The sequence below is a fragment of the Centruroides vittatus genome, unplaced genomic scaffold, assembly GCF_030686945.1.
Source record: "Centruroides vittatus isolate TY-2023 unplaced genomic scaffold, ASM3068694v2 scaffold_861, whole genome shotgun sequence".
NCBI classification, from domain to species: Eukaryota; Metazoa; Arthropoda; class Arachnida; order Scorpiones; family Buthidae; genus Centruroides; species Centruroides vittatus.
The window spans coordinates 6,900,021-6,915,588 of record NW_027122718.1 but is presented as its reverse complement, the minus strand read 5'-3'; the positions used below and the strand labels follow the sequence as shown (position 1 = coordinate 6,915,588).

The 15,568-nt window shown below is 26.4% G+C and overlaps 1 protein-coding gene across 2 annotated transcripts in view; it reads left to right on the top strand.

Annotated features, from left to right (window-relative positions):
- Nucleotides 1-15,568, top strand: part of Rbcn-3A (Rabconnectin-3A) — a 161,001-nt gene that overhangs the window by 91,410 nt on the left and 54,023 nt on the right. For both annotated transcript variants that reach the window (XM_067288460.1, XM_067288459.1), the window contains exons 32-37: nt 263-428; nt 1,520-1,829; nt 3,969-4,117; nt 6,713-7,157; nt 9,467-9,549; nt 14,209-14,362. In XM_067288460.1, coding sequence (XP_067144561.1) covers nt 263-428; nt 1,520-1,829; nt 3,969-4,117; nt 6,713-7,157; nt 9,467-9,549; nt 14,209-14,362 — 1,307 coding nt within the window. The remainder of the gene's footprint in view (nt 1-262; nt 429-1,519; nt 1,830-3,968; nt 4,118-6,712; nt 7,158-9,466; nt 9,550-14,208; nt 14,363-15,568) is intronic.

Genomic DNA, 15,568 nt, shown 5'->3' with positions numbered 1-15,568 from the left:
AATTTTAGGTAGTTTATCTATTATGTTAGCTTTCTATCACTACAAATTTCCTTAAAAACCATCAGTTAATGACACAATAATACACTACTATATAATACTTGATAATACACTATTACCTGTTCTAAATTTAACACACACTTTTATTATTTAACTTTAACATTTAATCTCATATAGATAGATATTTTCAATATTAAACTTTAAATTATATACGTAACAATCATATTAATATAATCTGTTTTATTAATTTATTGATTATTTTCAGGTCAGTATGTGACACTAAGATGACTGCTTTCTTCCGAAACAACTTCAGTGAAAATAAATGGCGTAAAGCAGCTTTAAAGAATGCGTTTGCACTTTTAGGTAAACAGAGATTTCATCATGCAGCAGCATTTTTCCTATTAGCAGGTGCCCTGAAAGATGCTGTGGATGTAAGTTATATATCATTATTTTATTTTATTATTCCTGTTCAAGCATAAATCATAGTCTAATGTTTAATGACATTACCCTTATGGGTTTTTTGATATTTTACAATCATCAACATAATTGAAAAATTATTATAAAACAATAAATTAATATTTAAAAAATTTATTATGAAGGTTATAAATAGTATGAAGTTTTATTTATATGTTAATTATGATATTTAGGCATCAGTGATAGCCTTAATATTTTCACCTAGCTATCAACTAATTGTCATACATTACAAAGCTATGTACTAAATGAAATAAACCAGAAAATGTAAAAAAAATCATATTTTATTGACCCCGAAGAATCTGTAGTTTTTATTTTTTGAGTTTTAATTTTTAAATGCTTTTATTTAGCTTTGCTTTGTACCATTTTCTCAAGATGATTTACAAGTATCTGCAGGATAGTGTAAATTTTAAGAAACAAATCTAAAACTTGCATGTAATACAAAAGAAAAAATTCATTTAGTTTTAAATAAATTATAATGTAAAAATGTAAATATCATGATGGATGTGAAAAAAAATTATCCAAATTAAAATAACCATAAAATATCAAAATTTTTAAGAACCAACTTCATAAATTGAATCATTAACCATTTAAGTATTTAATTTGATTTATGAATATGATGCTGATAAACATCTGTAATAAAAACTGATCTTTATCAAACATGAATAAAATTTTGTAAGAACATAAAAAAAATTTACTTAAAATTTTAGGTAATTTGTGAGAATAATATTTCATATAATTAATTAATTAGATTAAATTAAGCATAAAATATAATTATTTATTAATTAATTATAATATATGTAAAAAATTTCTTAAAGAAAAATTTGTTTTCTTTAAGAAATTTTTAAAGTACATTATAAGAAATAAAATAAGAAATTTAAACTTTCTTAAGGAATTGCAATTAATAAAATAAAAATTAGAAGAAAACATTCTAATTTTATTTATAATTTTAATAATATTTTTTAAGATTCAAATTTTTGTCAAAAATTAATATGAAATAAAATAATTTATTACATAAATTCTACAATAATTTTATTATTTTACTTTTCAGGTATGTTTATCTAAACTTGATGATTTTCAGTTGGCAATGATAATTATTAGACTTTATGAAGGCGATTTGGATTCTAATGCTAACAGTTTACGTACCTTACTATTTAAAGAAATCCTTGGGTATGATGCTGATGAAACTAATTATCAACCTTCTTGTGCACACCCCGATCCATTTTTGCGTAGTATGGCACATTGGATGTTACAAGATTACAATGGTGCATTAAAAACACTTCTATTAACAGATGTAGGCTCATTGCATCCAAAGTCAGTTTCATCAGATGATATGAAATCTTCTGGAGATGATACAACAGGTATAATAAATTTATTTCTGATATTGGATATTTGAATTATTTTTCTTAGAACTAATGGTTAAAGAACTACATTGAAATTTCAATGTATTATTCCTAGATGTATTACTTTACCAGAAACATTGTTTAACTTCTAAGATCTCTGAACAAATTCTATTTAAATTATGGAAGTTAAATCCATATCAATTGTTCTTTGTCAAGATAAAAAAATTTTAGTATTGGTTTTATTATCTTTCAGAAAAATTCATGGTTTCTCGATCCAAAATACTGTCTTCTGTGAGAAGTCATTACCTTGGAGTACCACCCTAAAAATAGATTGGCACTCTCATTGCTGTACTCAGCATTGCAAAGCAACAACACCAATCAGTGCTTGCTAATATATATAAATACTATATATACATATACTTCAAATATATAAATTGTTATTTTCTTTTATCATGAAGGCAGGTTTAAAACAAGTAGTGTGTATCATGATGCACAGCACACAGCATATAATGTGGCATCAATAAATAAAATATCATCCTTTTGAAAAACAAATCATTAGAAAAAAACAATTATTTTAAGATGTATGTTTTCTGTCTATAAAAGATATGGTTCTGTATTAAAAAATTCAGACTTCAGTTTGTTTTCTAAAGCTTGCTTAGGTGAGAAAATGATATGGCATCATTGCCTGTTAAATTTTTGTGGGGTGAAGCACTCAATAACAACTTTTTATTATTTTTCTTATAAAATAGACACACATTTTTTTTCACATTTTTTGATTATTACATTATTACACTATTTCAAGTTTATAAATTGATATAAATTGCTTAGACTATCACACATGATATTACACAAAGATCTCAATATAAAATTTTATAAATAACATTAACTTTTGCATAAGTGTTTTATTTCAAAAAAAAAAAAAACTCTTCTGTAAAAAGGAAACACACAGAATTTTTCAGCTATTAATAGTAGAGAGTTATAATGCAATTATTTCTATCATTATATTCATTATATTTTGAAGAAGTGGTGATTTTGTATCTTTAAATCTGACATCCTGCTTTCTTGAATTTGTAACAGGACCCTTTATGCTACAAAATTGAACAAACTGCTCATTTCTGATCATAACTTGAAAGGAATAATAATGGATTTAAATTAAATACTTTTATTTATTTGCATTTTTGGATCATATTAGTTAACTACATTTATAAAATTAATAATGCTATCAATGTACAAGTATTTTATACCAATAGAATTGTCAGAGATGATGATAATGAAGTTTATATGCATGTATTTTAATGCAATTGTAGTTTTTTTTTACAATCTTGAATTAAAACTTTGCTTTTCACATCTGCCACATGATTATATTCTTAAATTAGCAGTTTTAGTTTTTAATATTTTGTTATATATATATATATATATATCAATGCTGTAAGTAGTAATATTCTAATCAAGGCAAAATTGTTTTATTTTCTATTGTTATCTAAATCTTTATTAAAATACAAATGTACTTTAAATGTCTAGGATATAGATATTTCAAATTTGAAATAAAATTTCTCTAGATGCTTTTAAATTAAAATTTATCCAAAAAAGATTCATTTATTTATAGTTGTGAATTCTATGTATTAATATGAAATTATTTTGAATCATTAATTTTTGTTTAGCTACTGTAACATGCTAGTACATATCTGTGATTAAAATGAGAACTTTTTAGTTTTTTATTAAAGAAAATAATCCAGCATTTTGACTTAATGATGCATTGGAAATAAATTCAACTACATATGCACAATTCAAGTAAAATAAAGTTTAAAAAATTTCATCGGTGACGACGACTTTAAATTTTAAAAATTTATGAAATAATACATTAATTTATCTTCAGGTATAAAAATATTTTCATATAGACAAATCTTTAAAATTATAACATTATTTTAATTTTTCTTGAACATAAACAAAATTACATAGCAATAAGAGTTTAAAAGTAAACTGAAAAAATTTCTAAAAATAACAGTATTTTTTTATATTTTTATGTTAGTAATTTTAATCAAAATTAAATATTCTTGCACTGTTTCAAAGTTCTGTAGAACATAGTTTGAATATCATTATAATTATACTTTGGAAGGTTTATAATTTTATTCTTAATCCTTTTTGTTTTAATTTCAGCTAATCCAAGTGTGTTTAATTTCTACTTATTTCTTCGAACACATCCTTTAGTTGTTCGTCGACAATTTGCTCAAATTGCAGAAGAAAAACGAAAATCTGATAAAAGTATTAATAAAAAACTTGATACTAATTTAAAATTAACAATTCAGGTATATGTATTCTTTTGTCATTATATAGAAATTGTATGTTTTAAGAATTCTTATTATTGATTTGTATAAAAATATTTTTTAAGTAAAATAGTTTGTTTTTATTAGAAACTTAAAAATAAATTTCTGGTATGGAATATGCCTAACTTTACAGAGAAAATTAGCCAATAATTTAACTGTTTTAATTATGAAAAAATAGATATTTTAATTTTAAGATAAATATCACTAAAGAACATGTAAAAGTTGATAAGTTATCTTCATTTAGATAAAGAAAAAACTAATGATAGTGTTCTATAAACAAATTGACACTTGAAAACTTGAATGTTTTATTGTAATTAATTGTTAGTTAGTAGTAAAATATGAGCTATATCAGGTTGTTTGCAGTTAATCAATCAATAACCAATTGAACCAAAAGTAGTTTCTTCTTAAAAACATCATTTTAAGTGGTTATTGTTCAATTAACTGTCTTAGTTTATGGAACTATTATTAGTTATTTCTTCATCAGAAGAAATAAGTGTTTTTATGTATTGAACAAGCTAGAAAAACTAAAAAAAACACAAACAATAATAAGACATAACAAACTCTACTGTAAATGCTCCTTAGAAATGTTGTCTTTTTCTTGTAAAGAGGAAGCATAGTATCTCTCAGATATTTTAAATCTACATTACAAACAAATAAGAGACTGAGAATTTTTCTGCCAAAAACAAGAAACACAATGCTATAACTATGGCAGACAAACACAGAATGCCGTTAAGTCTACACAATATTGATCTAGATCTAATATATTACACAAGATGCACAGATAGTTCTGGGCTTGGAATGATCTCCATGGTAGATATCTAATGATCCCAGTTAAGATTATGTTGACAGAACTGTGTCAAACTGCTGGTTGACTCATGGATGTCTCTTTGAAGAGATGAAAGGGTTCATGATTGTCATACAAGACCAGGTCATAAATACAAAAAACTACAAAAAGCACATTTTTAAATGACACCTTGTAGCGTTTGTAGGAAATGTCACATTGTGCGTGAGATTATACGATAGATCACATCAGGTTGCAAGCTTTTAACACAAACTGACTACTTAACATTGACATAATCAAATGGAAAACGTAATACCAGGTGGTCCTCTACTTTCATACCTAATTTGTTCCTTAAATGTGTATGAAAGTTGAAATGTATGAAAGTAGGGCAATGTAAAAAAACACTAAAATGGTTCTCAAAATATTTATTTTTTTATTGATTAGTATCTGGTGTTTTCTTTATAAATTTGCCAAGAGATAATTGGATTATACTCTTCTTTTTATTTTCTTGATAAAGAGTTCTGTAAAATGCTATGTCTTTTTTTATTGCCTTTGTATATGAGATATACGCTCTCAATCGTATGAAGATTATGAGACCTTGATTTCTTTTTGTCCATATTAACATTTCTGTTTTTTCATTTTTCACATGTTTATGAATTAATAAGGGCAAATTTTTCACCAAACAGAAATGTACATAAAGTGATAGCACATGTCTTAACATAAACTCATATATATCTATAAAAATTGAAAGTATGAAATGTGTATGAAATAGCGAATTGTACAAAAGTAGAGGAACACCTACATGAAAAGCTTGTACACAAACACAAACTATTATACACACCAACCATACTACAAATACACACATCAGACAGTCATAGATAACAACACAAACAAAGTATACTATGACTGAGCCATTAACACAGACAACAATTTTTCACAATAGACCAGACATCACATTTGTTGATAAAAATCATTTACATTATATACATGGCTGTTTTAAATAGCCATAACATACAAAATACATAACTGAAAAAATTAGTAAATACTCAGAACTAGTTCACAAAATAAAGCATTGTGAGAATGGATAGGGCAGTTAACTGTGCCTGTAGTTCTTTCTTGCACAGACATCATGCTGCATACACTACACAAAATTCTTGAAACATTATGATTTCAGAACAGTACATGCATCTAACTCAAAATCACTTAAAAAATCAGTAAAAAGCAAAAATATTTAAGGCTACAAATGTTTTATTTTGTCTACAATGAACATCATCAGGTATTCTTGAATGTAAACGAACAGAACATATTTGTTATAGAGAAAAGAAAATGTTTGTAGCATTAAATATTTGTTTTTTACTGGTTAAAAATCTAGTGGTTTTTAGGTGATTTTTGTATTAGTTGTTGCATATACAAACAGTTGGAGTTGTGTTTAATACTTTAAGATGGCTATGCTTATCAAAAACTATAGTACACATATATCACTACAGAAAGCTGCCATACTAAACAAGTGTCGATTGTAAGGAATTTCTTAAACACAGATACAGATATGTACTGTAAATAAAACTTTTTTTTCCTGTAGCAAAATAAGTTTCCTGTAGCACAGCACTATGCACTGGTACATGTGATGTGTACAACACACTCCACCTGAACCATATTATTAAATAAGAACATACTGTAGATTAAATTTTGTGTAACTAAATATGTATGTAATTTCATTTATAATTTTTACTAGAACACTTTTATCAATAGAAAAGAATTACTGTAATGTTATAATGAATTTTAAAATTTTCTTTTAGGGAAAATTTGAAGATGCCATTACACCATTAGAAAGACGTTTGTTTTTTACTACAGCTCATGCACATTTCCGTGCAGGTTGTCCAGCACTAGCTTTAGAAGTTTTATCACGTCTACCTAATCATGTTTTGGTAGACTCAGATTTTTCACCAAGTGCTGATATTAATAGTCCTATTTCATTTTCTACTATTGTTAATAATGTAAATAATACAGTTCAAACAAGCATAATAAGTAATATTGGAACTTCTAATAAAGTTGAAGATTTTGATTGGAGTCAGCCCACAAGCTCACAAAATGTCTCAGATTCAGCATTTGCATTTGATTGGAGTACACCTTTAGCTTTATCTTCAACTAAAGATGAAGAGCCAGATTTCAAAATTGATGATGGTTCCGAAGAAGAAATGGGAATTGAAATGAAAACTCATCAGGAAGAAGAAGCAGAAGAAGGTGATAAATCTTGTGATTTAGTTAATGTTTTATTATGTTTTAAGTAAATATTAATATAGAAACTCCATTCTTTCAAAAATTTTTTAATCATTAATAAAATTTATTAGACGGTTATGACATTAACTTCAATTAAAAAATTGACAAAAATATCTTTACACTGTTTATAAATTTAACGATTAGTATTTTATAAATGATTTTAAACATATTAGGTCTCATCTTTAAATAAGATTGGCAGTAATTTTTATTTTATTGAACATAAATCATTCTTATAAGTTTGACATTGACATACAAAACATATTAACATGCCTGAATATATATGCAGATTTTAATAAAAATATAATAAATAATGTTAATTTATTATAATAAAAATATTAAATTAACATTTGATAGTATAGAAAGATTTTAAATGATTTTTAAGTGTCTATATAACTATGTTTATGCTAATTTTTTATGAAGTCAGAGGTTTTTCATACTTTAGAAATATTTAATTTTTTCTCCGTTGAATAATTTATTTTTAAATTTAATTTTTATTTTAATTTTATATTTTGCATCAAAATGACAAAATGATTTTTACTTAACTTAAAAGCTATTCTAAGTTAATAAGATTTAATGAAGCATCTAGCTATCATGTATGGTCATATACTTGTTGCAATGCAATATTAATAAATTAAGTAGATACTCAAAAATTATATTAAAAAAATTATTTTGCATAGATAGATAGATAGAGATGAATAGATGTATCAAAATGATATGAACAAAATCTACAAATAACACGTTACAAAATAATGTATTGCATTTATTGCTTCCCATAAATTTTTTATTACATTCAGACCTGGGAACTTGCTAGACCACTTTAGAGTCTGAATATTATGTTCTGCAAATCAAGACTTCTTTTGTAGATTGGATAGCTAGCATTGTTTTGCTGGAATATGTAAGCAGAACCACCTATTTGCTCCATTATGTTCACTAAGTTGTTTTCTACTATAAATATGTATAATTGAGTTCATTTTTCTGGAACAGAAAATCGCATTGAATTTTCTGATCTGTTCTTTTGCTGTTTAAATCATCATTGATCCATCACCCATTTGCTTCTTAAACAATATTTGACCTTTCTCAAATTATGTCAGTTGTGCTTGAATTCATCAGGACCATCCAAATTAAACTATTTATCTGAAAAAATGTCATTTTTTCAGATAAATAGTTTAATTTTAGTTATTTTAAATGAATTCCTGACGTTGTTATTACAAACTCTAATCCCACTCTCTGTGCTGGTTAGTCAAAGGAGGCTTCTTTGCTTTCTTGTATTTTAAGTTTGGTGATTTTTGTAATACTCTTTGGATGGTTTAAATATGACCATTTATATCACATTCTTTTGAAACTTCAGATGCAGAACTGAAACTGTTGCTGCACAATACAATATTTGTCTGTCTTTATATTGGCTAAAAACATTTGAAAGTCCTGTACTCTTCTTTCCATAATTATTCTCATCTATGAAAAAATTATTTATTCTACTCACACTCCTATTCAATGATTTTGCAATTTCAACATTTGGAGTGTTCATCTGCAATCTGGACTTTGCATTTGTTAAGTTCATCAGAAGACAATTGACTGCCTTTATTCATGTTGTGGAAATGTCAGGAATTGAATCAAATTATCAAAACTAGCTTACCATGATATACAAATGATTATTTGGGATTATATCACAACTGTGAGAGGTGAATTGATAAATAAAATATAAAAAAGGAATGAAAAATGAACTAAACCCTAATGTTTATATCTTTTTGACACATTTTTCCCCCATTTATCTGTTTCAAAATAATCTCTTTTTACAGTTTTTGAGCATATGTTTAATTTATCAGTACTGCATTAAAACAAGAACATGACTACATATGATAGAAGGCTCTATTAAATTTTATCAAAATAGCTTTTATAAGAATCTTGTAGTCTTAATATCATTTTAATTCAAAGCATACATTTTAAAATCTGTTTTACATAATTTAATTAACTATTCTAATTTAACTTGTATTTACATAATTTTAAATGAATTCAGATTAAAACATTTCTTATTAATAAAAGAATAAACATAAAAATTTCTAACATAAAAGATTTCTTAGTTTATTATGGGATATTTATGTAGTTTAATTATATAAACAAAATATTTATATGTTGTTGTGAGAATATTTTTGTTTTGAATTCTATGAAGTAATGACATTAAGATAAAAAAAAAAGAATAAAAAAATTTAACTTTTTAATTGCATGCTAAATTTATTATTGTTTTCTTTTACTACAATTACTATTATCTTTTACAGAAAATGTAAATGTTGAAGAAAAAAATAATGAAGCGAAGTTGGATATTATGGCTCAACAACTGAAATTTATTGCATGTTTAAAAGTATGTCTTTGAAATAATGATAGTTAATTTTACTTTTCTGGTTGTTATATATAACAGAGGGAAAGTATGACAATCAGTCAAAAAATGACTCCCAAGATTTTTTACATTTTTGGACTTGGGACTTTGAAACATCGAGAAATGCAAAAAAAAAAAAGTTTGGGGTATTTTTCCCTATATGTACTGATGTTAATGTGTGTGAGGGGGACACGAGTTTGTTTACCACTTTGAAGCTTAATAACTCCTGTGTCTTTTGTCAATAATTTCTGAAATTTTGCAGGGGTGTTTGGGTATTAGGGGGATTGATGCTATTAAATTTTGGTTAAAGATTGTGGGGATGGGGAGATAGAGGGGGTCATGTATCATATCTTGAGTAGGGTTGGACTTAATGAAGATTTTACTCATTATTAACATTTATAATATTTTTTTAAACTTTAACCTTAAAATTAAGCTTTTTGATATTTTTTAATAAAATCTCATAAGAGATGGTATCACAAACAGTTTTAACTTTAATGCCAGGAAAGCTACCCAACTCATTGCTGGATTTTTTATAATGATTTATCACACAATACCATAATTAATGACTGACAAGGAACATTACTTTAGTGTCACCTTTGATTTTAATGATTCTTTTATATGTTGTAAACCATAAAAAGTTAAGAAATGCACATTATTTCATGACAGAAAAGCATTTCTAGCAAATGAAAATTAGTTTTAAATTTGAACATATTAAGCAGTGTGTATATAGTTTTATATAAAACTGTTTATCCAGTTTGAAATGGCATGAAAGTGAGTCACCATTTTGAATTTTTCCAAGCTTCATAAAAAAATTACATGACCAAATTTTTTTAAACAAATGTAGAATTTATAAAAATTAGCTTGTTTGATTTAAAAAATTCTTTTAATATCCGGCTTCAAATTTAAGATGATCATGTTTACCAATTATTCACTCATATTTACTATGTCATTCAGTTACTGCTTGTATTAAGTAAATTTATATTTTCATTAACCTCTCAAAACCTGATGTTATTAATCAATGTTGAACGATTGTCTTAATGCATTGGCCTATTTTTCTTCTACTATTAATAAATATACTTTAAGTAATTTGTTACTAGAAGTAGGCATTAGGTGCCATCTCTTATTAAATTGAATAATAATAATTTAATATTTATTAAATAATTTCGAATTATACAAACACATTTTTTGTATGTTTTCAGCACTCACTCAATATTTCATTTTGACATGATTTATAGGCCTGCTTCAGATTAGAAGTCATCAAATACAAAGTAGTAATGCATTCCAAAATGGAATAATTTGAAAATGTTATTTAAATTAATTACATAGTGGTTTGATATTTATAAATTTAAATAAAAATAAAATTATAAATTTGTTGATTAAATCAAACTCTTGACCATACAAATAAATTTGGATTATTGTTGGATAACTAGTTGGGTTATTAAAAAAAGGATTATTTGTAATGACCGAAATTTATTTGTATGGTCAAGAGTTTGATTTAATCAACAAATTTATAAATTTATCCTTGGCACTTTGCTACACATAAAAATAAAATTACTTTTTGATAACAAAATAAAATAACTTATAATAAATATTAAGCATATGGAGTGGATGGTTAATAAAAAATTATTATTTGTTATAAGTACATTTAGAGAGTAATGCTTGCCATACTTGCGATATGTTTATGCTTTCTCTCTTGTTAATGCAAAGCCTTTGACTTGCTGCCTTATAGATGTCAATGACTTCAATTATTTTTAATTTTTGTGTAGCAAAATTGTCAAGAAAAGTATTTGAATCTTCCCAACATGGGGATACCTCGGGCTTGCTTGCATATTGGGCTAAGGTAGTGTTATAATTGTCTTTAAGGATGTTATATTTATGCTCTTTTAATCTGGCCTCTATTGATCTGTTAGTTGAGCTTATATAGGTTAGGTGTCTGATGAATCTAGAATTTTCTAGAGGTATGGTGTACACTCCAGAAGCTTTTTTCTCATTTATTTTATCTTTTCCATTGATTAACAATCTGAATATTGTTGGAATTTTTTTAAATGCTATATCTATTTGTATAGCTTTCATATTTGGACAGCTTCTAACCTGAAGAAGGCCTATAAATCAAGCTGAAAACATTTGTTCAATGTATTAAGTGAGTGCTGGAATGTATGAAAAGTGTATTTGTGTAATTCAGGGGTCACCAAACTTTTTCACAGCAGGCCAGATAACTGAGAGAATGACGAGCGCAGGCCGCATAACTATTTTGTTCAATACAGTACACTGAATACACAAAAAATAAAGACAACTAACATATTTATTTACCAGTACACAAACATGGTCGCTGAAGCAAGCTCGTAATTGCTTTTGTTAGAAACTTCATTGCAGGTACTTACACAAAAAGTGCTCTGATATCCAAAGTTGCAAAAAGTTGCTGTGTTTTTTATTTCACTGATTCTCTAAAAAATTATATTACTCTCAGATGCAAAAATCAGATTGGACTAATTTTGGCATTTTTACTTACACTTATTTTAATTTTTTCTACATAGTAAGTTTATGTACAAACTATGGTATTTCCATATAAATAAATATATTTTAGCTCGTGGCGGTGGGTCGTATGAGATAACCTTGTGGGCTGGATCCAGCTCACAGGCCGTAGTTTGGTGACCCCTGGTATAATTTAACAAAAATCCAGCTTTTAGTGGGAAGTATAATTTAGAATGTTCTGGAAGAAAAGAATTGAACCCACAATTCTCGCTAATCATGTGGATGCATTGCCAGTTATGCTACCTGGACCCGTGAGTGATTCTCTGCTTCCAGACATATTTAATCTTAGATGTAATGATCCACAGTTACTCAGAGAGCTGACTGGGAATAGCTGCTGTGCCCACAGCCCCATAATCACCCACCATGGCGTTCAGCTGGCTATTGCTTTACTCTGGCATGATATGTATATATATACAAATATAAACCTCTCAAACCCAATATTATTAGTCATTATTAATAATTATTTAATAAATATTAATTTATTATTAAATTCAATAAGAGATGGTGCCTAACACCTATCTCTAGTAACAAATTACTTCAAATTTAATTATTAACAGTCGCAGAAAAATAGCCTGATACATTACAGCAATTGTTTGGCATTGATAGCAATTCCCTTAAAGAAAAGCACTATATGATATACAGTAATGGTGCAGAAATTTTTTCACAAATGATTCACTTTTTAATAATGAAAAATGATAAATGGCATTAGTTTATGCACATTCAGTAACTATTGGCTTTTATAGTTAACAAAACAATAAATATATATATTTACAGCTCTTCCTATGGAGGCTGTCCATAAATTATGCAATGCAGATATGGGTGGATGTATTGTTATGGTGCATTACAAGGGAGAGGGGGTATTTACCAAATGCTATGTAACGCTAGGATTTTTAAATTGACTGGTGTTGTTAGTTCAATACATAAGAATTAAGCTACCAGTAATTTTTTGCCAAATTGTAAAACTTCTCAGATTTGCCTTTAACTTGTCTAATTTGCCAAAAAATTAATACAAAAGAAAAAAGTGTTGTATAGTGAACCATACTATTTATGTCATTGATTTGAATGTTATGTGTTATTAATAAAATAATGTAACATTCAGTACCCTATGCTGTATATTATTCCTTAATAGAGAATATGCATTATGTAATTTTGGGAATAGGTATGTGTTGACAGCATTACTCAGCATTACATAGAGTGGAATGGTAGTTGAAAAGTATAAAAATAGCATCATGTAATTTGTGGATTATCCCTAAGGTAGAGAATACCTTGTTTTATGACTTCTTTCAGAAAAAACAAGATATAATTTCTAAAATTTCAACACTCATACTGATTAGGAATGTCATGATTAATAATCATTATTTGTTACATTTGTATGGGGTTTGGAATAAATATTTATCTTTTGGATTATTAAAAAATACACTCTAAAGTTATGTAAGCAATTAGTTTTTGAAAAACTGTAGAGTTGTAAACATAGAAAGCATTGAAGTATTGAATATTGTGTAAAGAACAGATTATTCTGGCAAGGCAAGTCACACCATATGAAGCCAAGAGAATTTCTTCTGTAGTTTCAACTTAGTCTTAAGTTTAAAATTAAAAGCAATGAATTTAAGTTTATTTTATTTAAGTACAGTATGGTAAATTAGAAAATTCCAAGTGCAAATAATTAGTCATTTTACATTTCAAACTATTCAGTTTAAGCTGTTAGCAAAATTAGTAAAGTATGAAAGAAAAAATTTAGCAAAATCTGAGATTTTATATAATTTGCACTTGGAATATTATATATTTTGTTTCTCTAATATACTTTAAATGAGTGAACTTAACTCTATCAATTCCAATTTGAAACTTAAGATAAAGATGTGACCACAGAAGAATTCTTTTGGCTTTGTATGTGAGTTATCTTACAAGCATAATCTGTTTGTTCTGTATTATAACAATGGAATTTTTATAGAACTGAACTAGAACTATTGTTGTTTGTTGTTAATATATATATAAACATATGTAATATATATATATATATATATAATAATCTAATACTGTATGTTACGAACAAGAATAAAATTAATTTATTAAAATAAAAAAACTAAAACAATGATTTAACTATAATATTTTCAGATTATGATGGAAGAATTAAGTACCTTAGCAACAGGTTTTGAAGTGGACGGAGGACAGCTACGTTATCAGTTGTACATATGGTTAGAAAGTAGTGTGAGTGCCCTACGTGATTTATGTAATTATGGATCAGCATATTCAACTACATCTTATACAGGTAAGTTTGTATTCATTTGAATATAAATAAGATTATTACTACTAATTTTTGTTTATTAATATTGAATATTGCCAAAAAATGGATATTAAATTATTTAATACTACCAATTATTAATAGTCATTTGTTAAAAATGGCCAGGACAATAAATGTAAATTCTCAAAATCTTCTCTCCGGTGATGACAAGTAAAAAATATTTTTTACTTGTGCCATCACTAGAAGGAAGATTTGTAATGTTTTGCATGTTGAGGTGGACAAGTAGCTTCTAAATAAAGATTAATTTTGCTGTAAGAGTATTATTTCCTGAGGTGTGAGAAAGGACAAAAGAAGACTCTAGTTTTGTGAATTATTAATAGTGTTATTTAATTAATTAAATAATTGAATTAATAAATACAATATGGGATATATTTAATTTTGAAACCTACTTATTTTAAGATAATAAAGCTTAATTATTTACATGTCTAAGAGAATATGGAATATATAAATCTTAATCTTATCAGCCCTAATTCAATGAAACCAACTTGGCTCTTGATGTAAAGTCCACAGCAAAATGTATAAAAACACATATGGACCACATAGATGGAGGTTAGTTACATAAAAACTGCTCTACATTGACATGCAAAATTTAGATTATTCCAATATTGATACAAGATTAAAAGTATGCATATTGTAGGCAACATTCTCAAATTTTGTATGTTGATGAAGAAGAGTTTTTATGTAACTAACCTCCATCTATGTTTCCCATATATATTTTTATACATTTTACTATGGAACCCAGATTTTAGCAGTTTTTCACAACTGTTCACAACTGCTAGTGTTGCAAAATTTGAGAGCTTGCTTTGACTTTTTTCTTTAGACATGATTGATAGAAAGCTGTTTCATTGTAAAAAAATTAGTAAATATCTTTGTAAAAACAACAAAATTGTTGATAAAATGAGACTATCATTTGAAAAATAATATTAATACTGTACTCACAATGTTTATTTGTTCTGGTTGACTGATGTATTTTTAGTTTGATATCATTTTAATTTGGGAGTTTTCCATTCTCATTATACCAGACAAATTTGGCTGAGAATCAACTCTCACTGAGATCCAGGAGAAAAAAATGTGTTTAGTCTTGGATTGGATATTGAATTTTCTGAACAATTAAACATTTATGATTTATTCATTCCATGCTTTAATAAGAATTTGAGTTTTTCTTGTTTGTTA